The 27,430-nt window shown below is 47.8% G+C and overlaps 7 protein-coding genes across 7 annotated transcripts; 4 read left to right on the plus strand and 3 right to left on the minus strand.

The window, feature by feature from the left end:
• Positions 1-350: 350 nt before the first annotated feature.
• AGABI2DRAFT_189895 (hypothetical protein) lies at positions 351-2,827 on the minus strand (the record flags this gene model as incomplete). Its single annotated transcript, XM_006454587.1, has 14 exons — positions 351-607; positions 664-949; positions 997-1,173; positions 1,224-1,320; positions 1,369-1,449; positions 1,499-1,541; positions 1,594-1,621; positions 1,671-1,800; positions 1,851-1,969; positions 2,019-2,097; positions 2,148-2,234; positions 2,286-2,362; positions 2,411-2,544; positions 2,598-2,827. Coding segments are annotated over 14 exons (1,643 nt in total), but the record flags the coding sequence as incomplete, so codon positions are not given.
• A 115-nt stretch (positions 2,828-2,942) lies between these two features.
• AGABI2DRAFT_114391 (hypothetical protein) lies at positions 2,943-4,640 on the plus strand (the record flags this gene model as incomplete). The annotated part of the gene is made up of 5 exons (XM_006454588.1): positions 2,943-3,335; positions 3,389-3,877; positions 3,930-4,364; positions 4,414-4,468; positions 4,519-4,640. 5 exons carry the CDS (start codon positions 2,943-2,945, stop codon positions 4,638-4,640), a joined length of 1,494 nt encoding a protein of 497 aa, XP_006454651.1.
• A 350-nt stretch (positions 4,641-4,990) lies between these two features.
• AGABI2DRAFT_198046 (hypothetical protein) lies at positions 4,991-6,875 on the plus strand. Its single transcript, XM_006454589.1, has 7 exons — positions 4,991-5,044; positions 5,100-5,231; positions 5,290-5,614; positions 5,680-5,788; positions 5,840-6,273; positions 6,324-6,468; positions 6,527-6,875. Exons 1-7 carry the CDS (start codon positions 5,027-5,029, stop codon positions 6,711-6,713), a joined length of 1,350 nt encoding a protein of 449 aa, XP_006454652.1. The 5' UTR covers positions 4,991-5,026; the 3' UTR covers positions 6,714-6,875.
• An 83-nt stretch (positions 6,876-6,958) lies between these two features.
• On the minus strand, positions 6,959-12,500 carry AGABI2DRAFT_198048 (hypothetical protein; the record flags this gene model as incomplete). The annotated part of the gene is made up of 20 exons (XM_006454590.1): positions 6,959-7,057; positions 7,118-7,410; positions 7,474-7,675; positions 7,733-7,986; positions 8,050-8,296; positions 8,349-8,648; positions 8,706-8,828; positions 8,896-9,089; positions 9,152-9,390; positions 9,448-9,606; positions 9,660-9,750; positions 9,801-10,001; positions 10,239-10,574; positions 10,626-11,109; positions 11,159-11,486; positions 11,543-11,655; positions 11,713-11,776; positions 11,829-11,922; positions 11,979-12,108; positions 12,156-12,500. The coding sequence occupies 20 exons, from the start codon at positions 12,498-12,500 to the stop codon at positions 6,959-6,961; spliced, it is 4,296 nt and encodes a 1,431-aa protein (XP_006454653.1).
• Positions 12,499-20,209, plus strand: AGABI2DRAFT_198050 (hypothetical protein; the record flags this gene model as incomplete). The annotated part of the gene is made up of 13 exons (XM_006454591.1): positions 12,499-13,111; positions 13,160-13,417; positions 13,471-14,001; positions 14,052-15,265; positions 16,073-16,154; positions 16,376-16,484; positions 16,556-16,619; positions 16,690-16,985; positions 17,072-17,210; positions 17,391-17,546; positions 17,705-19,896; positions 19,965-20,033; positions 20,091-20,209. The coding sequence occupies 11 exons, from the start codon at positions 12,499-12,501 to the stop codon at positions 17,747-17,749; spliced, it is 3,507 nt and encodes a 1,168-aa protein (XP_006454654.1). The 3' UTR covers positions 17,750-19,896; positions 19,965-20,033; positions 20,091-20,209.
• A 1,249-nt stretch (positions 20,210-21,458) lies between these two features.
• AGABI2DRAFT_114396 (hypothetical protein) lies at positions 21,459-23,176 on the minus strand (the record flags this gene model as incomplete). Its single annotated transcript, XM_006454592.1, has 4 exons — positions 21,459-21,494; positions 21,554-22,318; positions 22,370-23,014; positions 23,069-23,176. The coding sequence occupies 4 exons, from the start codon at positions 23,174-23,176 to the stop codon at positions 21,459-21,461; spliced, it is 1,554 nt and encodes a 517-aa protein (XP_006454655.1).
• Positions 23,177-23,336: 160 nt separating this feature from the next.
• Positions 23,337-26,906, plus strand: AGABI2DRAFT_114397 (hypothetical protein; the record flags this gene model as incomplete). The annotated part of the gene is made up of 13 exons (XM_006454593.1): positions 23,337-23,369; positions 23,419-23,478; positions 23,531-23,890; positions 23,943-23,951; positions 24,008-24,103; positions 24,153-24,293; positions 24,345-24,661; positions 24,707-25,157; positions 25,216-25,925; positions 25,988-26,202; positions 26,265-26,271; positions 26,333-26,473; positions 26,531-26,906. The coding sequence occupies 13 exons, from the start codon at positions 23,337-23,339 to the stop codon at positions 26,904-26,906; spliced, it is 2,916 nt and encodes a 971-aa protein (XP_006454656.1).
• Between the last annotated feature and the right edge of the window lie 524 nt (positions 26,907-27,430).

The raw sequence follows: 27,430 nt of genomic DNA on the forward strand, positions 1-27,430 counted from the left end.
ATACAAGCACAACTCACTCACTCACTCAATTTGGTTTTTCAACAGAACCATCGCTGTCTGCAAAAAGGTGAACTGAAATTCTCTATCACACCTTTAAACAAAAAGCGAACACAACCGAATTAGCATAACGTCCCCATAACCAGCACCGCTCGCCAAGTCCGCACATCCGATTTCACAACCTTCACACATATCCTCGCTTCTGACAAAAACAACCTCCGCGATCTCGAAAAGATAAAACCATCCAACGCAACAGCAGAACTTCGACTATGGGGCTCCTACCTCGATAACCAATCTATACCCGACCCTTACTATGGAGGTGCTGTAAGTGCTATTAGCTTCATTGGTATCGATCATAACTGCTGACGGGATATATATATTTAGGCTGGTTTTGAAAACGTATTCCAACAAGTAACAAGACTCTCGAACGCATTTCTCGATACAGTGTTAAAAAAGTAGCCCCCTAATCCAATTGATGCTATTTTGTTTTGGAGATGGTAAAAGATGGTCAAAAGATGTTGCATGAGATTCTTTATTAGTTGTGAGTGGGCATTGCAGTAGATGCACGGTTTCCAACAGCATCTTCAGCCCTCCAGAGACTCGTAATAGTCTGCGAAAAAAAGAGACGTCATTACGATACCAAAGCATACGCACTATAGGATTTACCTTGTTTTGAGTATAGAAATTGATACCGCTCTTGCCATAGAATCCAATATCACCTAGCACCGAGCCTTTATTTCCACTCCAGGAGAACATGGGCAGGGGCACTGGGATGGGAACATTGATACCGATCTGACCGACTTGAACTTCATTTTCAAATTTGCGTCCGGTTGCTCCAGACTGGGTAAAGATGGCGGTTCCATTGCCATATCGGTTGTTGTTGACGATCTCGATGGCATCATCCAGATTATCCGCCTTCAAAACAACGAGAACGGGACCAAAGATCTCTTGTCTGTTCGAATTTAGTCTGAGATTTAGAGTGAAATGTCGAGCGCTTACTGATAACATTTCATGTTAGTATCAGCTTCTAAGATCGTGGGTCCCACAAAGTTGCCGTCTGGGTAGCCAGGCACCGTGATGCTTCTTCCATCAAGCGCGATCCGACCGCCTTCTTGCTCGGCAGATGCAATCAAGCTTGTGATTCTTTCCTTGGATTGCGGAGAGATAACAGGGCCGCTGACCAGAAATTGAGTGACGTCACTCAAAACAAAGAAGGGTAGACTTACAGGTCTGCACCTTGCTCGAAACCGCCGCTAACTTTGAGTTTTTGCGCACGTTCTTTGAGCTCAGGAAGCCAGTTCTGTGCTTCACCGACAAGGATTGCTAACCAGGAGCGTGAGTCAAAAAATATCTAACTTATGTGATACATACCGACGGAAGCTGCCATGCAACGTTGACCGGCGGCACCAAAGGCAGCGCCAACAATCGAGTTGAGAGCGAAGTTCTTGTTAGCTGGAAGACATGAGTATTCTGACTGATAGGTAGACCGAGGCGAACATACCGTCAGGCATCAGGATAGCATGGTTCTTTGCTCCCATGTTCGACTGTGGAATGCGTTAATCCTGAGGATTGATAGGTCGTCAGACATTTTCTTACCTGCACACGCTTGCCATTCTGTGTACCACTGGAGGTTGCATGAGTACAAGGAAACTGAGCAGAACATATAGACTTGCCGGTCGAAGATATGTTTGCCGGCACGGTCACCACCTACAAAGCTAATTGCTTTGATTGCTGGATGATCACAGATGGCATTGACAGTCGGGACTTGGCCGTGAACGATGTTCAGAACACCATCGGGTAGGCCTGTAAGAGAGGTATAAGTCAAAGATGAAGAACCGTTCACTTGGACTTACCAGCTCGCTGGCAAAGCTCGGCAATTATCATGGCGGCGCCAGGGTCACGTTCAGAGGGCTTGACAATGAGGGTGTTACCAGTAACGGCAGCCATGGGTATTGTCCAGAGAGGGATCATACTGTTTGGCATTAGAAAGCGGATCAACTGGAAGTGATAGGACGACTTACGCAGGAAAGTTGAACGGAGCAATACTGGCGCAGACACCTAGTGGTACTTTCCTGACATAAGTGTCCATATCCTTGCTTACTATTGCGGTGTAAGAAGGAGATAGCTCGAGCGGGGTATTCGGAACACACCTTCGATTTTGTCTCCTAGTAATGTTGTCGTTGCAGAAGCAGCGGTCTCGACGACTTGTAGGCCGCGAAGCAAGTCTCCATGGGCATCTGTGAAGACGGTATGAAGACGAGGTAAAGAAAAAAGTGGGAGATGTATACCTGCTAATGTCTTTCCCTGCTCAAGCACAATGCTTGCGGCAATAGCATCTGCGTTCTGGCGCAATAGATGTTGAAGCCTAGTAGGGGTTCAGCATTTGGCGTGAGAGTATTGATATTGGACTTGCTCAAGGACAAATCGCTGACGGGTGAGGACGCTAGTCCTACTCCAGGATTTGAAAGCATGAGAAGCGGCATCAACGGCCTGTTCGAATTCTTGACTGGTCGTTTGTGGGACCTTGGAGAGCAAGGTTTGGGTCGACTACGGTGCAGAGGATAAGTATGGCAGCGGGGTAAAGAAACCAAAGGACATACCGGGTCAACGGCCTCAAGCCACTTGTCAGTTTTACTTTCGGCGAATTGACCACCGATGAAATTTTTGGTTGTACCGCCAGTCATGCTGGTGCCCTTCCATTTTGCGGAGATCTCTGTTGCAACAGGTCGTGCAAGGGGACTTAGACCTGCACTGGCTCGGGCAGAGGTAGAGAAGGGGCGGGCAGGACTCGAGATATGCCTCGGACGGGGAAAGCGAGAGAGGGACATGGTGTGGGGAGTGGAGAGAGCCCGGATCTTACTGAATAAGAGGGCGACATCACGTGTATGGGACGGGGAAGAGTCGGTGAGCGTCCAACACGTCTTTCTGCGCCAATGCTGCCCCAGATGAACGGCTTCCAGGCCCGCGACTTCCCGCCCGGGTTTCAGCCCCAGCAGCACCAGAACCACCTGCTCCACCCGCAGCACCAGCACTCTCCTCGCCCGTCTCTCTCTCCCAACAACCACTGGCTCAACCCGATGCAGCCCAACCCTCACCCCCATTTCAACCAGCAGCAGCAGCCCCAGCTCAACTCGGCATGGATGAACCAGATGCAGCAGTTCTCCTCTGGCATGTCTGCCATGGGCTTCAACCCCCTCATCCAGCAGCAGCTATTCCAGGACGCTCTCGCCATGTCCCAGCCCGTAGAGGCCGCAGACGAGCCACTCATCGTCCAGGTCCTGTTGAGTGCCAAGAAGAAGAAAGAGAGCTACAAAGAGGCCCTCAACAACTTGCATGGCGTCAGTGCCCTCGTTTTTACCCTCATCTCGTCCTTGTTGATCCACGCAATCAGAGAAACGGCCATTCCGCTAGTCTCTGGAAAGACTACTATCTCGACCACAAGGACCACATCGACACTTGGATCAACATGTGCCTCGAGAAGGAAAAGTCTCACCATCGCAGACCACCTCCCGACGCCGTCAAACGCGAAATCTCTCCTGCCCGACTGCCATTATCTGCACCAGTAGCGTCCAAGAAACGCAAACACTCGAGTCCAAGTACAAGCGCAACTCCTGTCCCCCTCATCGGTAGAAGCACATTGAATAGCTTGTCTGTACCGCAACCCGTTTACAATGACCAGATGCCCGCTCCAAACTCTGAGCTTAAAATTCCAGACCCACCCACTCGATCTCCTAGCCCTCCCACAAGGGTAATACCCCAAGGCCGGGGAAACAAGTATACGGAAGAGGACAGGCACTTTTTCCTCCAGTTCATATCTTGGAGACTAAAACAAGACCCATCACTGACGAGAAATGATCTCTGTAATATGCTTGCAGAAAAAGTGCCATCCTTCCGATCATATCTCTGTTTGATGTTCATGAATCTTTTTTTAGGCTCCTCATCATAGTGCGATGTCCTGGGCGTCTCATTGGTCCAATCGCCACGATCTACCCGATAAAATACTGGCTGCTGCCCGAGGAGAATCCTACGTCTCTGATGAAGACGACGATGAAGACGACGATGAACCAGAGCTCATACGACCCACAAAGCGTAGGCCCCAATACCGTGATCTCACCACTGAAGACGAAGACGAGGAGGACGAAGACGAAGATGATGGCCAGCTTAACAAACCTGCGGATGATGATGATGATGGCGATGATGGTGACGATGACAATGAGGCCATTCATCACTATAGCGAGAGTCAAATGGGTCAGAAAGGCGAACCTTTCACCGAGGCAGATCTCTACATGGCCTCGAAACATGCCGCCAAATACAACCAATGGTTAGACATGTCGTCAAAAGACCGTTGGGAGTCGTTTTCGGAACAGGTGAGCGTCCTCTGAGCTTTCTCCCCCCTAGTTACCGAAAAATCCGCAGTTCCAGCAACGGTCAGCAAAATCGTGGGCCGAATACTACAGGCGAAATGAAGACAGTAAGTCGTTTTCTGGTTGTTTAATGCATATTTTCTCTCATGCCGGCTAGATATCCTTCGACTACGCAAAAAACTGCGTAAAGAAGTGCGGAAAGCGACATCCTCTAATGGTACATCAATGAATCCAGCCATGTCTCTCAATCTTCCCAGTCAGACACTGACACCTCACTGAAGGATTGTAGCAATGTGTGCATAATCTCCTAAGTTAATACAGTTTTCCGTTTGCATCTACCTTTCTTTCTTTGACATCCCAATTACCTTAGTTTTCTTCGTCGTATCGGATTGGTGCACTTTCTTTTTTCGGGTTTTTCATTCGTACAGTGACTTTTTTTTTTTTCTTGGGGACTGGAGCCAGCGATTTATCCAGCGATGCAAATACCATGTAAATTACATTCAACTTTCTTGTCGATACATATATTTTCTGCCGTGTAGTATTTTCTGCGCGATAGTGGCTAATGATAGAAGAAGCACGTGCCCTATTTATGGATATCGATGATCGCAACCTGCAACAACAAGCCCACTGATCTCCACCATCTCCCCCCAACCTCTTAACTAGCCATGGATGAAGAGTACGATGTTTGTATCTCTTCAACTTTTTTGCTTCTTCGTTTAGCTTGATATCGCTTTCTAGGTCGTTGTTCTTGGTACTGGTTTGACCGAATGTATCCTCTCAGGTCTCTTGTCAGTCGAAGGAAAGAAGGTCCTCCACATGGATAGAAATGATTATTATGGTGGTGATAGTGCCAGTTTGAACTTGACACAGGTAAAAAAAAGATGATATCTCAACATTGTTCTTTAAACTGACATTTCATCTTTCTAAGTTGTATCGCAAATTCCGTCCCGACCAATCTCCTCCTAGTGAACTCGGACGCGATAGAGACTACGCCGTGGACCTCGTCCCTAAATTCATCATCTCCTCTGGTGAACTTACAGAGATCCTCGTACACACCGACGTCACTCGATACCTCGAATTCAAACAAATCGCTGGAAGTTTCGTTTATCGTGATGGTAGAATCTCAAAGGTTCCGAGTACAGAAATGGAAGCTGTCAAAAGTCCTTTGATGGGACTTTTTGAGAAACGAAGGGCGAAGAAGTTTTTCGAGTTTTTGCAGAGTTGGAAGGATGATGATCCTACTACTCATCAAGGTAAAAAAAGCTGGCTCTTATTTTCTTTTTTCTTTTTTGGAGATCGTTGATATCGTGTTATACAGGAATCGATCTTGATAGAGATTCTATGAAGACTGTCTATGAGAAGTTTGGTTTGGAACCTGGAACTCAAGATTTCATAGGTCACGCTATGGCCCTCTACCTCGATGACGAGTACGTAAACACATTCATCTAACCCCTATCAAAAATTGAATATTCCTCAAGCTATATCACCAAACCCGCACGACCTGCATATAACCGCATCGTCCTCTACACATCCTCCATGGCCCGTTACGGCAAATCTCCTTACATCTACCCTCTCTACGGTCTCGGCGAACTTCCCCAATCCTTCGCCCGTCTTAGCGCCATATACGGTGGCACCTACATGTTAGATAAACCCATAGACGACATCGTCACAGATGCGGATGGTAATTTTGTTGGTGTGACTAGTGCTGGTGAAACCGTCAAGGCTAAAATGGTGATCGGTGATCCTAGTTATTTTGGTGCTGGGAAAGAAACACAGGGAGGTAAGATTAGGACTGTTGAAGAGGGGAAAGTGGTTAGAGCGATTTGTCTTTTGAAACACCCAATTCCTGGGACGGATGAGTCGGATAGTTGTCAGATTATCATTCCTCAGAATCAAGTCAATAGGCGTAACGGTAAGGGATACATATTTTCTCCATGCACATTATTGATTATCTGTTTTCAGATATTTACGTTGCGATGGTTTCGTCGACGCACAATGTGTGTGCCAAGGACGTTTACATCGCCATAGTCAGCACCATCGTCGAAACCAACAAACCAGAACAGGAAATCCAACCCGGTCTAAACCTTCTCGGCCCCATTTACGACAAGTCAGTAGTTTCTTACCCTCCTTTATCTATTTTACCAAAATAACACCACCAAAAACAGATTCGTCGAAGTCACACCTCTGTATACCCCCACAAGCGACGGCAGATCGGACAACATCTTCATCACTCGTTCATATGATGCCACATCTCACTTTGAAACTGTCGTTGAAGACGTTCAGGATGTTTGGAAACGTGTTATTGGAACTGATCTCGTCCTCAAGAAACGAGAAGTTGAAGTTCAAGAATAAACGGTTTTTTTTGTTTAGATCGCATTTTTTTGTTTTGTTTTACACGACACTGCTCCCACACGTATCGTGTTTCTTTCACTTTTTTTCTCCTACCTATCCCGTGTATAGTAATGCAATGCAAAGCCATATCGTGGCTGAATTCATTTTTGAACCATCCTTTTAAAGCAATAGATAAAATCACAAGGGTATATCAAAAAAAATCTACTCAAACAACCCAGAAAATCTCCAAAAGCCCTTTCCACCCTTCAAAAGAAAGCATTCATATCAAATTCAGGCACCTGCACATCCTTTTTAGCAGATTTCATCAAACTTCCCAACCCCGCTTTCCTAGCAACCTTCTCTTCCTCCTCCTCTCTAATAACATCATTCGTATTGGTTTTCGTCATCCCAAGTACAGGTGAAACCGACGAAGGCTTCGTCTTTTCTTCTTTCGTCTTTCCAGCAGTAGTATCACCATCAATATCACTACTGATAGGGATACCTTCGGGAGCCGAGGAACGTAGAGACGAAAGATCCAAATCGATGATGATAGAAGAACGACGACGGCGAGAGTGGTCAAGCATACGACTGAGTGTAGGACTAGGTGGTGGTAACGAAACTTTGCTTGTCACCGGTGAATCTTGTCGTTGCAAAGGCCTTAAAGATGGTCTTTCAAACGACCAAGACCGAACGAGGTCAAGCGCCAAAACATGACAACCTATCATTATATATAAACATCAGAAAAAAGAAGAAGAAAAAGCATGGATACAGATCAACTCACCCATTCTACAAAACACACGAGCAATCTGAAGTATAAAATTAAATTCCAAACGTCCCGAGATCTCAGAAGATCCTTGAACAGCCTGCAACGTCTTTGCTCTCAACTGAGAAAACAACAAGGCGAGACTCGGATCATCATAATGAGGCTCTCCAATTTCTTCAACAACAATATTATAAGCTGCCGCAACATCAGGCAAAGGGGTCTAAAAAAAGGAAGATCATCTAAGAATACAGCACAACAGATCAAACCAACGACATACCAGGAGAATCCTGACAGCAAGATCCCGACGATGCAACAACCAGAACGCCCAAGATCCCAACCACCGATTACCAGTTTGGAATGCAATAGGCAACACAGTATCTTTGAGAATACCTTGTAGCACTGGTCCCTCACTACTTTGTTCTACCACGCGAGCCAATGCAATCGCCAACTGGAAATCACCCAGTTGACGAATACAAACGTACACAGCGTCTTTGAGTGCTCCACCCAAGAGAAAAAAAGCGGCAGCATATTCTTGCAAAAAAAGCCTATCAATCACAGCGCACCAGCAGCAATCGAAAAAGCCAGCAAACTCACCAAATCGTCGTTTACTCATGAGCGCATATGCATTCTTCAAAGCAGCCGTCTTCCACCTCGGGTCACGAAAATCATGAGAAAGGAATTTCAACATCACGCCCTGCTCTTTATGCCAAACCGCTTGTCTCCATAACCCATGCACAAGTTTGCTCTTCCCCAACGCAAAATAAATCAAGGAACATTCCACAGGATCTCGGTTCTCCCCAGCCATATATTCATTCCTCGCTATCCCCTCCATTTGAGCTTTCTATGCAGATCATCAGCATGAAAAATATTGACTAGGATATGGAAAAAAGTACCAATGATTCGATAGAATTCAACCAAATAGGCAACCCAAGCGCTCTTGCATCTGCCCATGTCATCTTACCATTACACGCAGTCGTACATGCGCCAACCAACAACTCTTGACTTTCACTATGAAAAGCCCAAATCATATCTCTATATCTGAGCCTCTCCCGGTAACCCGTTCGACGAGGTAACACCTCGCCCCTAGCGGGGTTGACTGGCGTTGTGGCGCGTTTATTCAAAATATAGAAGGAGCGCATGGAGATAAGGTAGCGTAGTCCATTAGCATCTAGGGAGCGGCGTTGTTCGTCTATCTGCAAATACGAATCAGAATAAGGAAACTAATGGCAACCTATACACAGCCCACTAACCTGAAGTGTTGCTTGAATGAGAACAAGTAGATGTGCATGTTCATTTGGAGTAAGATACGGTAATGGCCTGGTCTCCAATGCTGCTAACAATTTTTCAACCAGCGATCTCGAAAAACCTTCCTCCTCTTCTTCATGCCTTGCACAACCATGTCAGCAAAGATAGCAAGGTCAATTGACAGCAAGTGTGAACCCACCCATTCATTTGACCAAAATTACTAGAGAAGAGCATTTTGTATTGCGTTTTCGGGGCAATCATTATAGAAGAGTCAAGCTCCAAGAACCGTTCGACAGGCAATGGCTGCCATGCACTTGGTCCAAGTTCCTGATAAACACCAACAGCCTTTGCTAGATTCACAACAATCTCCTTAACCAACTCTATTTTGCCTGTAAAAATCACGCTACGCATTAGCTTCTTAAAAGCACATGAGAATAAGGATCGAACACACCCCAAAGGAGACACTGTAAAATCATTTGCGGATGATAGTCTTCCAACGGCCCGTTCCGTCTTGCCACATACTCAAATAAGCTCTCATCCTCTTCTGAAATCTTCAACGCCCGAGCTAGCTTTGGCCTTCTTCGGCGCAACAAACTCAGTTCGCCGTACATTGACATTTCTTGTCCTGAACCAACGAGGAAAGAGCCATGTGAAAGCCAAATAGAATCACTGATCGAGTACGGTGTGAGACTATATCGAAGGAATATTAACATTGGTCATGACTTCAATAAGAGAGTAAAGGCGTACGCAGAAATATCAATACGGTGGCACAAGGCCCATCCAGGACCTTCATCAAAGTAGGTCATACGTTGCTGACAGAGAAGCTCAACGTGACTAGAAAATCCCACTGCAAGTATGGATTGCATATCTGGCGTCGAATTCCAATCGAGGTCTAAAATTGCTTGGCTATGAACCTTTATTCATTATGTCTTCGACGAAAGAGAGAAGGGATAACGTACTCGAAAGTACCGCGATATTCTAACCCCGACGCAAATTCTGATTCCTGGGAGTCCCAGATAGTAAGTTCAGCGCCTTCGGGTGAGGGGACAACTGAAAACGATATATTGAGATTGGTATTGAAGATATAGCATATAGCATACCCAACGCGGTTTTCTTCGCAGAACTACACCTTGCACGGTTGAAGCCAGTCCTTTCAGTCCTTACCCTTCCAGTACACCTCCATCCCGTTCCTCCGCCGGACCCGTTCATTCCTCTACTCGAACTTGCGTATGCTTCAGGTACCCAAAAAGCCAGCTCGCCGTTCTCAGCTACACTCAGAAGCACGTCGTGATCTTGCCACCCTCCTTGCCCGTCCCTGACGCCGTCCGCAGATACCTCCAATTTTGATCTGGTAAAAATAGGAGAGCCAAGTATACTACTCCTTCGATAATCAGCCCATTCGTCCCAGCCGCGGCCCCAAGCCATAGGATCAACCTGGATAATTTTCTTCACCGTAATATTCTGATTGTCGATGGTTGATTTCCCGGTATATTCAGAAGAGAAAGGCTCCTTAGGGTGATCTTCCGGTGTCAAAGGACTTTCAGAGTCACTGCTGCTGACCTCGCTAGAGGCCTCTTTGCAAGTAGCGGAAGGAAGTTTGGATAAAGGGGGTAAGCGATCTCTCGAATGCAGCACCATCTTGCCTGTATCGGCTTCAATGATAACATGTAAAATCTCAAAATCAGGTGTGATTCCAAAGATAGACTCTTTTGTGAACGAGCAATGGTCTCCATGTATGCAAAATGTTGTGTTCGTCGGCGTTGGATACGTAAACAGTAACTCAAGTTTTGGGACGGATAGAGTTGATGGTGGATGTAAATGGCTATACAAGGTCAGGATGAGCGATTTGGAAGAATATGTGGCAAACGAATTGCCTAAAACGTATTTAGTATTCAACAGAGTGAAGTAATACGTGTCCTGCCCACCTCGATCGAGAACGACTAAAAACTCTGCATGCTCAAAATCGCCAGCGTGTACCAGAGCACCTTTCTCTTCGCGCGCTTCACCCAATTTCCACACCTCGCCGACTCCACCAGCCCGAATGACACCAACAGCATTACCATCAGAGGTCCGAACAAATCTCAAGATTTCCCTTTCTCCATTCTTTGGAGGACTCGTCCCCTTTTCCACTAACTCCAATCCACTTGACATGCTAGGGCGTTGGATAGTATCCAAGGAGGCGTGGGAGCCAGACCTTCGAGGTCCACTGAGCTCTGGGGCATTGAAAAACTTGATGGGGGACAAGTCGTAGGTGCGTAGAGGAGGGAAGGCGACGAGGGCAAGCTTTGTGGGGTCCGCGCTTGGGACGATATGAAGGTATTCTAGGGCAGAGTCACTTGGAAGGGTACCGGGAGGTGCGTATTGGAGCGTAAATTGCTGCAGGAGAGTGGGTGGTCTTCGATCGATGTTCTATTCGAGTTGATTAAACTGGTTTGATAGGTGGAGATATGAAACTTACAGCGACGGCAATTAGTAGCACTGACCCATCAGTGAGGACTCTAATGAACAAATCCCACTTCTCATTCACTATATCTTTGATGAGACGGGTTTGGGGGTCGTCTGTATGTGTGTGTATCTTGAGAAGGTGTTCGCAGACAGTGTAGATCTGAGCTTGGTCTAGCCAAAAGACACTGGAAGTATCGGGACACTTGGACGCGAAGGAGAAGGGGAGAGAAGAAAAGAGGTCTAGGCATGCGTGGAGCTGTACTGTCCGAGGGGAGTCGAGGACGGGGAGGAATATGCGGAGTGCAGAGTCTGAAGTGATGGTGTATAGGATAAGGTCATCTCTGGGAAGGTTGCGCTACAGTTTATAACAGAATGGGAGATAAAGAAAAGAACTGACCGACTGGAAGGCTGGGAGTGTCTCCAGGATAGATTGATGATTGGGCGGGGATGGGTGATAATCTGTGTTTGATGGCCAGAGGTAGTAGAATATATGCTAACAAGATTACTGTTCTGGGATCACAAAAGGGTCAAGCGAGCACATTTGAAGAGGTGAAATGGTGAACGCACTTGAGACGCAGTGGCAATGTACATTAAGGACGGCGCAAAGGAGACGAGGGAAGGAGCGGGAGATCTAGGGGTGCCGAATAAGCGCGAGACCTACGTTGCGATAATGGCAAAAGTACTTTGTCGACCACTTGTTGGACCAGGTGGGGAGATCATTCTCGAGGACAGAAGTGTAGACAGAGAGACTATTCTGCGTGCCTACAGCCAAGAGCCCTGGTATGCGAGATATTAAGAATGCCCAAGTGACGAGATAGAAGAGGGGAGTGTACCGGATTTAATGTCGAGGGTGGTGATTGACTGGTTCTGTGGGAGGAGAAGGGTGGAGTGAACTCTCCACGTGTCCTGCTGGATGCCGGAGAGAGACCAGGCGACGATGCGGGAATTGATGGCGGCGACGACCTATGTGTGGAGTGAGATTTTGGATATACGAGAGAGAGAGGGCGGACAAGCTTGAGGCCGGGATCAACAGCGAGGGCAGAGATGGAGCCGCGGATGTGTTTTGAGCTGGGAAGAGCCTCCCAGAAAGCGAGGACACGGACGAGGGCGAGGGAGTCTGCGTCGAGGATGAGGACATTGTGGGCTGAGGGATAGAGCTGGGAAGATGAGCGCGGGAGGGAGAGAGAGAGGAAACGGGGCGCACGAGGAGGACGCGGTGCTTGAGGACGAGTGTGCGGAGGGCGAGGGCGGGGCAAGGGGCGACGGTGGCGAGGGGCGCGAGCATGGTGGCCGGGGCAGAGGCGTGCACGTGATGTGCTATGATGTCGTTGGCCCGCGTTGGGCTGTTCACGCATGCGTCTCTCCGTCTGCCTCGCCGCCCTCCTCGCCCGCCCCGCCCTCGCTCTCTCGTCTACCATCACCGACGTCCTCAGCGCAGACCCCGACTACGAGGCCCTCCTCCGTCTCCTCCAGCGCACGCGTCTCATCCCCACCCTCAACACTCTTCCCGCAGCTACTCTCTTCGCCCCCACCAATGACGCCATCAGCAAACACGATCTTTGGGCACACGCCCTCGACGACGCCTTCGTCCTCACCGACAACGTCAACGAACAACTCCGCCAGCAGCTCTTCTATCATATGCTCAATTTCTCTATTGCCCAGGGACCAGCTCCTGAACAGTCTCCACCCCTTCACACTTTCGACACCCTCCTCTATCCCCACAAGCCTCTAGATCCTCCTTCCCACGAACCCCCACCCCATCCTCCCTGGATGCCCATCCCTTCAGGAACTCTGGGCGAAAAGTCCCAGCGACTACGCGCAGTCCTAGCCGACGACAACCAGAAAGGCCGGGTCGCCGTTGATGCTTTCGGCAAAGGTGGTGCCGATATCGTCAAACCTATCGTCAATGCCACGAATGGCGCCGTTCTCGGTATTTCAGATGTCCTAATCCCTCCCCTAGACCTTGGTATGTCTCCGCATTAACCGTGCCCCGCTCGTCCTCATGCTGTTCTAGCTACCGTCGTATCTGCGCAACAGTCACTCTCCTATTTCCGTCGCATCGTCACGCCCCACGTCATCAAGTTTCTTAATTCGACTTCTGAACTCACCCTGTTCCTCCCGGTTGATAACGCCTGGGACCAACTCAACAAATACGAGAGGATATATCTCGAGAGCGAGTTTGCTTCCGACGATCTCAGTCGCATATTTAATATGCATGCCGTTGCAAAGACAGGCGTAAAGTGGTCTGATTCATTTACCCCAGGCATCAACCGTAATTCAGTCCAGTTCAGTCCTTGCAGACCCCTCGCTAACACGCGTCTATAGTCTCGACGATCGACGGAACAACTCTCGAAGTAGTCACCACTACCGAGGGTACTAAAGTTTCTGGCGGTGACCTCGTGCACCCAGACATCTATGCTTCCAATGGCGTCCTTCACCTCGTTTCCTCATTGCTCATTCCCGAAGGCGCATTACAAATTACCCCAGAAAAGTACCTCCTCGCCCTTAATTGCACATCTTTCGTCTCCATGCTTCGTTCCGTAAACCTTACTGATCTCATCCGTGACACCGAACAGAAATATACTATCCTAGCCCCTCAGGATGACGTACTCGATGTCCTTGGTGACAGTGATTTGCCCGAGAAAGGAAGTCCGGAGCTAAAGAAACTCCTTCAATATCATTTCGTTCCTGGTCACTGGACCGCCGAGAAGCTTGAAAATGGAATGTTGCTAGAGACGACATTGGAAGAAGAGGGGTTAAAGGGTGGGAAGCAGGTTTTGTCCGTTGATGTCCATCATAGCGGCAAAGATTCCAAGGGTTTGCAATTTGCTGGAGCCAGTGTCATCGGCGATCCAAGTAAGCTTTGATAACTTTTATGCAAAGTGAGATGCTCATAGTCTCGGCAGTCGAACTTGACAACATCTTGGTTTACTTTCTTTCAAGGCCCATAGTGCCTCCCTCGGATTCCATTTCCACCGCTCTCCCTTCCCTCGACTTGTCCAACTTCCTTGCCGCACTCCTTTCTTCCAGCCAATCTGACATCATTAGAACAACACCTCGCACTTCTCTTCTCATTCCGTACAATTCCGCTTTTAAACGCCTTGGTCTCCTTGTCAGCGCACATCTTCTCAGTACATCCTACAAACAAGATCTTGAAAAAGTCATTCTGCACCACACACTCTCCGATGTCGAGTACTCGAGCAACCTCGTTAATGGCTCTCAACAAACTTTTCAAACGTTGGAAGGTAGCGATATCAAACTTGAACGTATGGACAACGGTACCGTTCTCATTAGCCCAAGTGGTGGCTGGCCTGGCATGAAATCGCGTCTTGTTCCACGAGACACTTTGACTCAGACGGGTGTCATCCATGAGTTGTCCGATATACTCCTGCCGAGGTCGGTCGACATTACGATCGGGAAACTCATGAAAGCTGCCAAAGGAAGTACTATGACAAGTCTGTTCAATCGTGCCGGCTTTGAATGGATTCTGAATGGAACTGCGCCACCGGATGACTGGTCATGGCCTGATGAGAAGAATCCCGGCGGTGGTATTGGTTGGACGGTGCTGTGTCCCACGGACGATGCCTTTAAGAACCACAATCTCACTGAACTCTTCGCTAATCCCATGAGATTGAAATCCATTGTCATGCAACATATCATTCTTTCCCCTTATCCTAAAGACCAACGTCAACGATTAGACGCTAGACATGATTTTGAGGAGATGTACAACAACCAGCCTTTGGTTCTGGAAGATACCGCCACCTATTCGACTCTGAGGGACAATGAATCGTTTTACGGGGATATTGTGTTTAAGTCTACGGGAGCGGAAGAGGACGGTACGACGCAATTCATCGTTGGGATCAAAGACGCACGAGGTACAGATGGCTCCGGAGATTGGGCCAAAGTTTTGGGATGGGGTCGGAGCACAACTTCCGCTTTCCCTACCTTTGAACCCACACAATTAGATTCCGAACCCGCGCAAATGGGATTCTCGACAAGGGCAGGATTTATCGGGGGTGCAGCTGGCGGTGTGATTCAAATTGATAGACTCATTTTACCTTACGAGCCTCCTTGGTGGATTTCTTATGGTGCACCATCGGTGGTTGGATTTGCGGGTATGGTCGCGATATGTGGTTTCTTTTATGGTGTTCGAATTGTTTGGGGTTGGGATACGACTGAGGCGACGTATGAACCTGTTGGTGGATTTGGGAGAAATGATGATGAGGAATAGAAGTCATGTTATAAGGACTAGATGTTTTTGAATTGTGTATTATTATGGCATTATGTTTTGGTTTCTTTCGTTGCCAGTCACATCTTATATGTATAACTTTGCCACTTGTTGATCATGTTAGCTTCGTTCTTTTTTTCTTCTTTCAGTACTAGACCATATCATCACCATAACTTAGCACCATCAATTTAGTTTCTTGTAAACCGGCTGCTTGTAGTATTTGAAACTAGAAGCCTTTGCCATCGACCTCGGATCCGAGTTCTAGGATAATCCGGAACATCCTCGATTCGAGGTAGGAAATTACGCATTATTTCCGCCTTCATTCATTATAAGTATGAGATGGTAATACGCTGCGGCCTTTGAGGAAACAGGATGTACCGGAAACGAGTGGTGATGTGCTGGAATTGAAGCACGTGAAAAGGTGGGATGTCCTTTTTAGTCTCTTCTCGCCTTTCCGTGTGGCCATCGGCCGTTGATACCCAATTCAAAACTGCTCGTCTCAGGGTCAACAGCTTGGGCTTGGCAGCCCTTTTCCCCAAAAATCTACTTTACCTTTCCTTTCCTCCCTCCCACTCTTTCGATTCTCCTACGGAAAGCCACCACCGATTTCTCTTAATTACGCCCCCATAGAAAGCTTCCGTAATGGTGCGTTTTGGTTTTGAAAGCTGGGTGGTGTGGGATTCATTCTATGCGTGTTAGAGTGAACAAAAGGTATCTGCGACGGAGAACATCAAGGCTTTTATTGCCGGTGGATTTGGTGGAGCTTCCGCTGTTCTAGTTGGTCAGTGTTACTCTTCCTACCTTTTTTTTACGATTATATCGGGGTATCCAGTTTCCTCTTTCCACCCCAAAAACGTCACATGCACATGCCTTTTGGCTTCCCCCTGCCCTTTGCTTCACTTTCCATTTTTTGTCTAAATGGACCTCCCTTTTTTCTAATTGTTATTTATATATGTGTGTATAAATCAAAATACTGACCCACGATTATTGATGATTGGATAGGACATCCCTTTGATTTAACCAAAACGAGACTACAAACCGCGGCGCCTGGTGTTTATACTGGTGCTGTTGATGTTGTGAAGAAGACATTGGCCAAGGATGGTATCTCAGGGTCCGCAATCTCTCTTCGCCTAAAAAAATCATCTTTCACACATCATTGACAATATATCATAAAAAATGCAGAATGTACCGTGGTATGGTACCACCTTTATTAGGCGTCACACCCATCTTCGCCGTCTCATTCTGGGTATATTTTTTTCCACTCGAATTCCGCGTATCAAAAATGCTCAAATATGTTATTTTCTTTTTATCACAAGGCTTATGACGTTTCGAAACAACTCATTTTTGCATTAACACCCGATAGGACACATCCATCATTATCAACAGCCGAACTCGCCGCAGCGGGTTTCCTTTCTGCTGTTCCGACTACTTTAATCACGGCCCCCGTGGAACGCGCAAAAGTCCTACTCCAAATCCAAGGCCAAGGTGGTAAAGAAGTCAAGTACAAGGGCGTTACCGATGTCCTGAAACATCTGTATAAGGAAGGAGGTATGAGAAGTATTTTTCGGGGAACAGGCGCTACGCTTGCTCGCGATGGTCCCGGAAGTGCAGCGTGCGTTAAGCGTTTATTTTTATATTTAGCGTTCCTCCATGGGGCTCATTTTCCGACCTTTTTTTTTTTTTTTTTTTGTGTTACAGGTATTTTGCTAGTTATGAAGTGACGAAAAAGTTTCTCACACCGAGTGGCTCATCTCCTGCCGATCTCAATCTTGGAGCTATTATTCTTGCAGGTGGAACAGCCGGTGTGGCTATGTGGGCAATCGCCATTCCTCCTGACGTACGTTTCGAAAATCACCACGCGTTCATCTTATCTATTTTGGCATTGTGCATAAGCACTTTCTTCCCAATCATGCCCATGAATCGTTCAACTCACCACTTCTATTTTCTTCTTGCTTCTCATTTCATGATAACTAACTAACGCATCCACTTTCGCCACCCGCTTCCTTCCTTTTCCCAGGTTCTAAAATCTCGTCTCCAATCCGCTCCCAACGGCACATATTCAGGTTTCCTGGATTGTGCGCGTAAGACAATAGCCGCTGACGGTGTAGGCGCCCTCTGGAAAGGGTTCGGACCGGCTATGGCACGCGCATTCCCGGCTAATGCGGCCACGTTCGTAAGTCCATATGTTTATCTGTGGAGACTCTCTTCTTCTTGTTCCTGTCTTCTACGTCATCCTATTAATGGTCACCTCGAGATCTCGATTTATTTCCTCGTTGTTGCTAGTTACTCGATCGGTCAGAGACTGATGCTCTCTTTTTTTTTTTTATCCAGCTTGGCGTCGAAGCTTCGAGAAAACTTATGGACAGATTTTTCTGATATTTGCTGATGAAGTGGAGTCGGTTCTTTATCGATGGTAGTGATCATGACGCGATAGTAGAGGATAATAGTTACATATCAATCGATCAATTGGTGGTCTTGTTAACCGCTCTACATCGAGGAATTCATTTTGTTTCGTAGATGTACAGACGCTCGTTGAAATTCAAACCTCCAGGATATTGTTATGCGGCAAATCTACATACACAGCAATGTTCTACATTTTGTATTTACTACTAACCAAATGGTACTTGAAGAAGACCCGCAGCTTCTCTATGTCGATGACGTCAAAAAAGAAAGATCATCGTGATGGCAAAAGTTAGAATTAGAAACAAAGACGACCCTTCCTTGGACAGATAATCGATGGAACATCATCGGCTCAACGATGGCCAAGCAAACTGGATGGAAGAGCTTCTATTTCCAGCTGGAAGGGACGCCCATAACAACGCGTGACCATATGCCCAATCTCCCCTTTTCCCAATCGGCGACATATGAAAGCCCTGCACTGCCCCGGCGTCCTTCTTCGATCTTCAGTTTCTTCTCCCCATCGCACCAAAATAGAACCCATTTTCCTGAGCGAATATGTCCGGTACTCCTCTCGAAGTACCATTTGTTTACGGGATTGTCTGCACGACTGCGCCATACAAGATCTCTCCCTTCGCCGATACCTCCGCGGCCGCCGTTGGGATTGGCTGAGAATGGGTGGCCCAAACCATACGTCTCGTCGTGCAAGGCAACCCACAAGAAATCAACGGTCCCGTCACCTTGATGACTTGGCAATACCGCAAATTGTCAAGATAAGAGATGGGGGTATCAGAGGACATGGGATCACGTTCGTTTGTCACAATAGCAGCACCTGCGTAGTCCCCAGCGACTATTACACAATCAAGTGACTCGTCTAAACGCTTGTAAAACGCCTGCTCATCCAATTTTCGCTTGAATGACTGCTCGAGCAAAGCGTTTAGCTTCACCTTATCAATGTCGGCCGTTGATCGGAGAACCTGAATGGGAAGACCCTTGCGAAGAAGTGTCGGAGTGTGTGGTGTCAACTTGCTATTGCCCTGGAGTAGAGCATGAGGTAAACTGGAAGAAACCGCTGGCTTATTCGTGATTAAGTTAGCAATAAGAGCACTTGGGGATTTATGCGAAACCATAATAGCTGATGATGTGGGAGGCATGTAATTAAGGCATGTTCGTGCAAGAGCGAGATTGGATAGGGCTGCGGGTTTCGTATACCGCCACTTGTCTTCGAAAGTTTCATGAATGTGGTCGAATTCAGACGTGAGGTTGATCAGAAGATGAGGATATCCCGAGCGAGCGTAAGAGGGTACGCCACCCTCGCGGTTTATTATCATTAGGCGGAGAGGAGTAAGGTCGACTTCACCGGGAAAGTCGCGGTAACCGTCCTCCGTATCTTGCTGCGGCTTTTCGGACGTAGAGGCTTCGACCATCCCGCGGGACAGCCCAGCAATCACATCGTTGGCATCGACGCGTACAGAGCGAAGGAAAGAATCGAGGGCAAAAGGAGCAATAACAGGGATTTCGCCAGCACGAAGAGCGGAACGAATGGGAGTGAGATCACTGGGGGTGGTATGCGTTTCCGGGGGAATGGGATTTGACGCATCGAGACCTTCGCCGTCACCAGGTTTAGGACCCAACCTGACAACGGCGCCAACGACAGGTCTGGCTCGAGCACCCTGCCCCTCAAGGCAATTGACCACACGCATGGTCTCGTCAACGATGGCGGATCTTTCGCCCTGCTCTCCACGAACTCGTTCATCGTTTTCAACGACTATGACGCTGACGAGACCGAGTTTTTCGAGGTAGACTAGACCTCGACAGATGCTGTCCAGTTGGACATTGGTGAATGGGCCCTGGACCTTGACCAGCGCAGTCCTGCGAACAACAGGATTCAGGATGGAAGCAATAACGGGACTCGGTTCAGACGCCTCTATCGGAGGTTTGGGTATTGACTTGGCGACTGATTGGGAACGCTTGGCAGGTACTGGAACTATTACGATTTCCTCCTCAGCGATTGGGACCGGAGAAGGATTTACTTTTTGTTGCGGGCGAGGGCCGCCGAAGGATGCGAGATACGACTTTGTATCCCGTAATGATGGATTTGCACGGAGGATGGATAGAATGAAATCCTGTATGATAGAGGCCGTTAGCGAGGTCCCAAGCGCTGGTAGCAAGCCATAGACAGGATATGACTCACATTATCGGAAGGGGGGAGCCCATCACTCGACGGTGCGCCAGCTGGCGGCTGTCTGAGGCCACGGATAGTCTAACAAGGTGAGAGTTCAACAATGGCTTACAACACACGGAGGGAGGGAGGACTAACGGCGTAGAAGGCAGTGGAAGTGTTGGTGCGCTGTGTCTTGAGGGACGCAGCACACGGGGCCAGAGCTCGCGGCAGAATCATGAGGGAGAAAGGGAGGGGAGGGAATGGGTTGGGGCAAGAGACATGGGGGTTATAAAAACCGAAGGCGCATACATCCAGCGGAGGGGAAAAATAATTGAGTATCTGATTAGATAGGCCGGAATCTCTCATCCCTTCACATAACCTGTCCCCCACGCTGGTGACTGCCCGTTTCCCTCCGTCTCCACCGCGTTTTTTTCATAAGCCAGTGCGCGCGTCTCAGACGAAATAAATGCCATTGGCTCATAAACTACAGCTTCTTGTGTATCCCTTGTATTCCAAACGAATAGCTCATATCCCTCACTATTGCCCATGATCCCCTAAACAACTCCATCAATGAACCTCTCTGAACCCTGTCAGATCCCCTTCAGTTGTGGACTTCTCGTGGAAAGTCCGAGTCAATCTGCACGCTCACGTATTATTAGCTTCGAGTGCTGAGTGAATTCGAGTGAACGATAACTAAGGGAATCAATTCACATGTCAATCACATGACTTCATTGTCCGAATATGGATAACCGACCTACAGATGGCGCCAGGAATCCGCTTTGGGCTTGACCAGACGCTTGACCCCTAACTCAGTCTCGAGTACGCGCCCGTAAAGGCCCCCAGAATTCAAATTGCCGCTCTGCATCTCGGCTTGGCCCATGTATTGTGTCATAGATCCCGAAAGGTGTCATTTCCGATTTTCTGGTCCGAACCTTTTGCCGAATTTCCTTTCTGGGAAACAGCCGCTTGCGGAGGTCTGTCTGCATCTAGGTATTCGACTCACAAAACTTTGAAAAAAAGTGAGGCGAAAATAGTCTTAACCAGTGCCTTCTTAAATATATGTCCCTCACCGCTTCCCAAACGCTCCTAACATATCACTCTGATTTGCTGAAGCCAGGATATTCCTCGAACCAATCATGAAGCGAGATCTCGATCATATCGTGGCGACAATAATAGTTTCTATGACGAGTCGAACACCAACGTCCTGATCATGAACAGCTTTTAAATTACCAGCCTACCGTTACACTGCCGCCTCTGGCAAATATAGCGTCTCAGGAACCGGCCGCTAGGCCGAAGCGTCCAAAATCTGTAAGAACGGGCATCCGACATGTATAAGGATTATCCGGGGTCCTTGTGCTACATAGACTTTCTCTCACAGGCCATCCAACTAAACACTGTCCACCACTCCTCTGAGCTCCTTTAATCCAGAAAGTGGGGCGCCTTCCTATCGCGTCAGTTTAATATTGGCAATGCTTTCCCTACTTGATTTCCCATTCGTCGCCAATCACCTTCTAATTTCCCATCTTAGAAGGTATAAATTCGCATCTCTCCACTCGTATTCTGGGAAAATTTCAACGTAGTTCGTGTGAGCGAGAGTGGTTCAGAATGCCAAGACTTACGTCGACCAGTATAATATTATCACCCGAACACATGAGAGCCTGCGTTCTGGGGCGGATGTTAGGTAGGGACCGGCTGCAAACTCTGAACGGCAATGACGTCTCGAGGGTATCCTTCCAGACTGCTTCGTCACCGCCGACAATCTTGCCGGGCGCAGTCGACGTCCCATTCAAAATTGCATCTCTTCGACAAGCGCGCTGGTTGAAGTCGTATACAAGGGCACTGAACGACTTCTTACGGAGTTCTCGGGCAATGGATCGAGAGCCGTAAGTAAAATTCGCCCAAACCAAAGACGCGGGAAGACTTGTTTGAATTAATCGAGTCTCCGTGGGAGCCCATTCTGACCATTTCAGCTCTCGTGTTGATGAAGGGCGGTTAGTGCACTTTTGGAATGCAGCCAATGGGATGAAGTGGTCAAATGCAAAATCCCTTCCACGGCGGAAACGTATCGAGACAGTGAATATCCTTTCGTCTTTTGCCACGAAGAAAGGACTCGTGTCATCTTTTCCCGGGGTCCAGCCGGGCGGAAGCTCTGAAGATATACCAAAGCTCATTAATGCTGTACCAGCCACCCTGTCGGGATAGCACAGCTTTACAGAGTTCTGAACTTCCGATAGCTTTTTCATTTTCTCGTCCTCGGCCTTGAAGTCGATGAGTACGAGATAACACTCGCTGTTTTCCAGATCATCCGGTATATACTGGTTAGCTAAAATGACGTGTTTGTCGGACGCAAAAGCGAATGATCGAGTATCGTTAGTCTGGATAGCCTTTCAAACTACATGAGAGGTCGCAAAACGACGGCGCTCAATTCGACTCACTAATTCCAGTTTGTCTGTTTTCCAATTCCAGATACGAAACTCCTTCAAATCAGAACTGTCTTCTTCATCCACTGGCGCCCTATAAAAGGACACCAAACCAATATAATCTTGCATGATTTTGAGGGAAGTAGGAATCCAGCGGCCCGTAAGTAGGTCGACCTTGTGGCGCAAAAAGGGTTGAATAGCCAGTGGGTGATTCTCATTCGTCATGAGAGTTCGTAGATAGAGGGACATGTGCGGAAAGGCTGCTGTTGGAGGCGTAATCAGAATTAAGAGGTCCTGCGATGGATCGAAGGCAAAATCCTTGACCACTTCATCTCCAACATTTGGTTCGACGGTCCAAGATTTTTTTTCGATGCGGCGCGAGTCGGAGGGTAGTCTGAGGAAGTGAAAGGTCTGGTTTTCGTCTGCCTGGGCAAGAATGCCTCCATATAGATCCCACATTCCGGCAGTAAGCATCGGTATCGTAGTCTCTTCCGACCACTCCAGCTTTTCCCATCCGGATTGATATTTTCGCAGGCTTTCAAGACATGCCGCCTTGGACCAGGTATTATTGGTGTTATGTTCCAAACCAGCGAGAGCAAGCTCGATGATGTACGAGGTTTCTTTTGCGGATTCAATATAGACTTTGAGTTTCTTACACACCTGGGAAATTGACTGTTGTCAGGCGTGAGTTGCTCCAGGGAAAGGGATGCGGACCTCTTTGCACTTGAGAAGTGCCTGGAAGTTGAGATTGCACAGAATACGATCCAGCATCTCATTCGGGAGCGATAGCAGATGAACCTTGGAGTGGAAAGCTGTTGACATGTCGGTGGGTGAAAGAGAGAAAACAGACGCCGGTGGTATGATCCATGTGCTTCAACAAGAGGAGATAGAAGGCTCAGACCGGGGTTGGGCCAAAGAGCGGTACAGGCGATGCAAATCTCGACTCTTCCCTTGCATGTGACCGCCTCTCTCCTTTACCCAAATGCCGACCAAGGACAAAAGATCGTCTGACAAGGTGTCCACTTATTTTCCTCCTTATCTTTTGCTTTACTCACCCACGTCAGATATACCAGGGAGACGTTGTCCAGCTCACTTCTTCTCCCCGCAAATACGCCACCGTCGTGGTACTGATAAGCTTCTTCCCCGAGAGCTAACCACTAATTCTATCCGGTCTAGAGATGCTGGTATGACGCCGAAGACGACGCTCCTCCTGAGGATAACTTTCCTGATCCCTATTTTCGGCCACTCAAAGACGGCGAATTCGTCGTAGTCCTGGCCTCAGATCACTCCAAACGGGATATCGTGACGGAACCAAAGATACACCTCGTAGACCGTGTGCTTCGGCTAGGTGATTTCTGCAAACGAGCTCACGACGACGTACGGTCAGGGGTGGTACTCGATGCACGAGTCAGGGCACGTTTGGCGCATGTCATCAGTGGAGAGGAGGTTCAAGGTTGGAAGACTATGGATGACGTTGAGGAAAGAACCTGCCTCGAGCTGGGGGATTATGTTGCCTACGATGATTGGGTTGGCCAGGTAGGCCTTCGCAATTGTATATTGCGTCGTCGATCTGATGTCTGGTCTTTAGGTGTTCGAGGTTGGTCCTTGTGCCTTTTGAATGAGCTGAAATGATGTCCAACTCCTATCCTACAGATCTTCGATGAGGCCCTGGTGCAACTTCAATCAAGCGGTCAAATCGTCAAACTTCCTGAGATGGGCTCGCGACTTTTTATTGGTGACCGAGGGCCAGTTAGTGTTTCCAATAACCTTCATTGTGTTCTGGGCTGATTTATTGTAGGATATCGTGCCTCCGCCGGTATACTCTAATTTCACTAGTATGCTTAATTCCGTTTTTGGCAATCATTCTACTGGCGATGCCACTGTTATCGATGTAAAACATACGGTTTATGCCATCGGATGGCTAGCTCTCAATCAGTCAGTGAGTCTTAATCTTTTTGAACCAAGCGTTCTGATCCCACCTATCCAAAAGCTGGACCCCTCATTGTTGGAAAATCGGCAGCGTCCCAAGCCATTCTGGATGGGAACAGACATCGGTGAACTCACATTATTACGAACTCCCTCAGATGCTCAAATGCATTGCGGTGATCATGTACGCCTGAAAAATACATCACCGATACCTGTTACTGCACATGGGCAAGAAGGGGTTGGTCCGGGTATCATCACAGTGGATATGTGCGTAGTACTGGAAACGGAAACACAGGTAGATGTCCTCTGGCAGGACGGTACCAAAGAGACTGTTTCTGCCAAAGACGTCATTCCTTATATGCCGGACGAATACGATTGCTGGTTAGTTTTTTTTTCGTTTATAACCCTTCATGCTAATTATCACAGGCCCGGAGATCATGTCATGTGGAAGAACGAAGACCAAACGAGGCCAGCGATTGTCCAATCTGTGGACGCTACCCGGCGCACCGCAACTGTTCTACTCCCAGATACCAACTCAAACGAATTAGTATCGCTCCTCGAACTTGACCCGCAGGGAACTTCGGACACCTCTCCATTGGGTCCGGATAGGCCACCAGATGGTCTTGGGGCGCACAGAGGTGAATTAGTCCTTATTCACGGACATGGAAGAACAAACGGATATACAAAACCTTGGGTACCCAAAATCGGAGAGCTTGAGCCTTGGATACGAGAATTGTCGCTTGATAATGGAGGTTGGAGAAAAGATTTGTGCGATCTGGGCACAGAACTGATGAGGAAGAAAGAAACGCAAGCGGTCGAGGAGCGGAAACCGAAGATTCCAACGCGGGGAACTGGAACTTGCTTGTGGTTCGGCGAAGTCACAGGGGCAAGTGGTTCAGCACGATTTAATTCTTTTGCTGATACTGACCTTGCAGGTGAACCTGGATGGAACTGTCGTGGTAAAGCATTGCGATCGTACAACTAACGTGTATCCTCTGGAACAATTAACGAGACTTTTTGATGGTCTTGAACAGCTGGAAATGACGGGCTTTAGCGCGGATGATCACGATCATAATGAGCATGATGAGTATGAGGATGAGACTTGGGCAATGGAGGATGGGGCATGGCATGCTACAACTACATCAGTTTTGGAAGAAGGGGACTGGGTCGATGATGATAGCATGGACGTTGACACTATCGTGCCCAACAGCAGCGGCACGCCAGATTCTGACGGGATGAAGGTTGACAATCCTGACTCAGGCATAATCTCACCATCTTCGCCGTCTCAACATCCCGTCTGCAGTGGGCTGACTGAAGAAGCAGCTATCACGAACAATAGCATACCATATGGCGTAGGGGCTGCAACACACATACTCCATTCTCCTCAATCAATGAATCCTTCGCCAGCCCGACCTTTGCCCCAGACTGATCCACTTCCCTCTATTCAGCCCAATCCATCAACAACCCTGGATAAGACGGCGGGCGCCACCGGTGTTTCAGTCGCGAAAGACGAGCTTGGCTTAAGCGAAGATGGCGCGACCAAGGGCCTCACATGGAAGAGGTTCGATGTTTTGCCTTCCGCGCCCCCTGATCATGCCTTCTACTCCAAGCCACCCGCGCAACCAGGAAGGGCTTTCTTGGGCAGGTTAAGTCGCGAATATCAAGCCCTTTCAAATAGCTTACCAGGCTGGTCACCCTCGTTCACAGAGTCTTGAAACTTGCTCACGTCTGTATTTTTGTAGATACCATTATAGTGAGAGCGTACGAGGACCGCTTGGACTTGCTCAGGTCATTGATTATCGGGCCGGAAAACACTCCTTACGAAGACGCGCCATTTGTTATTGATTGGATGCTCGATTCAAATTTCCCTAACAGTCCACCTGTTGCGCATTTCCTGAGCTGGACAAACGGGAATGGAAGAGGTATGTTCCACTAGCTCATGACATTGCTGTGAACTACGCTCATATCGTTTCTTTCGGTTTAGTGAATCCGTGAGCCTTTTTCCGCTTGGTGATGCATTGTCATCCGCAGCTGATCAATTATATTCAAAAGAAACTTGTACGAGGAAGGAAAAGTGTGCTTATCTATCCTTGGTACATGGGCTGGCGATAGGACCGAAATTTGGAGTGCTGCAAGATCATCGTTACTTCAGGCTTTCATCTCAATCCAGGGTCTTGTACTCGTGAAAGAGCCGTAAGTTTTTCCGGTCCACAACCACAGCCGAAATGCAAATACTCACTGTTTCTCAAGATGGTTTTGTGAACCCGGCTACGAAAAGCTCCGTGGTACAGAAGAAGGTATAATCAATTCAAGGCTCTACAGCGAGAAAGCCTATGTCCTCTCGCGTGGTTTCATCCGTCGCGCTCTAGAACTCTCTCCCGGAAGTCTCGAATCAGAACTCACTTGGTTATATTACACTCAAGGACGGTTACAGAAAGTTCTCAACGACTCGAGGACATTAGTCGACAAGAGTAGAAAAAATCCTAATCCGAGTAAGGAGGAACTCGAGATGGATTGTACAATGGATATTGCTGTGCCAAGGTTGACTGTTGGTGGAATTATTACTTTGGAACGGACGTTAGGAAAACTACAAGGTCTTTTGGATGGTTATCTTTTGAAGAATTGATCTCCCTACACTGCGGGGCTGTTTGGTGATGCTTGCTTCTACAACATCGACAAGTTTTTTTTTGATACACTCCATGCATATTAGGTGTCGGCTATTTTACGATTTCCTTTTATTTTTATTATTTGTTCCTGGATTTAAATAGCCGATTCATTATATGAGTTGTTTGCATTCCATGGGAGTTTATTGTATTTATTGCACCACTTGGAAGATGTATGACTTGTCGTGATGGCAACTATTGTCACTGTCGTCATCGCTCTCTGCCCCTAAAAATAATATTTCTTTCAAGTTTCTCCTTCACGAGTTACTAGCGATCGATGCCGCGTCGGTCAGACTTTCAAAGGGAAAGGGATGATATGAAGAGAGTATTGTACTCAGGTTCCATATATTTTCAAATCATCCTTCCCGAGTGGGCACACAACATCAGCAATCGAGACCTCGGAGCACTGCTGATCCATATCTAATGTTACTCCACGAAACAAGTTCTATACAATAAAGACTACAAGGATATCTCCATTCCCAGAAAC

The sequence above is a fragment of the Agaricus bisporus genome, assembly GCF_000300575.1.
Source record: "Agaricus bisporus var. bisporus H97 unplaced genomic scaffold AGABI2scaffold_1, whole genome shotgun sequence".
In the NCBI taxonomy this organism is placed as follows: domain Eukaryota; kingdom Fungi; phylum Basidiomycota; class Agaricomycetes; order Agaricales; family Agaricaceae; genus Agaricus; species Agaricus bisporus.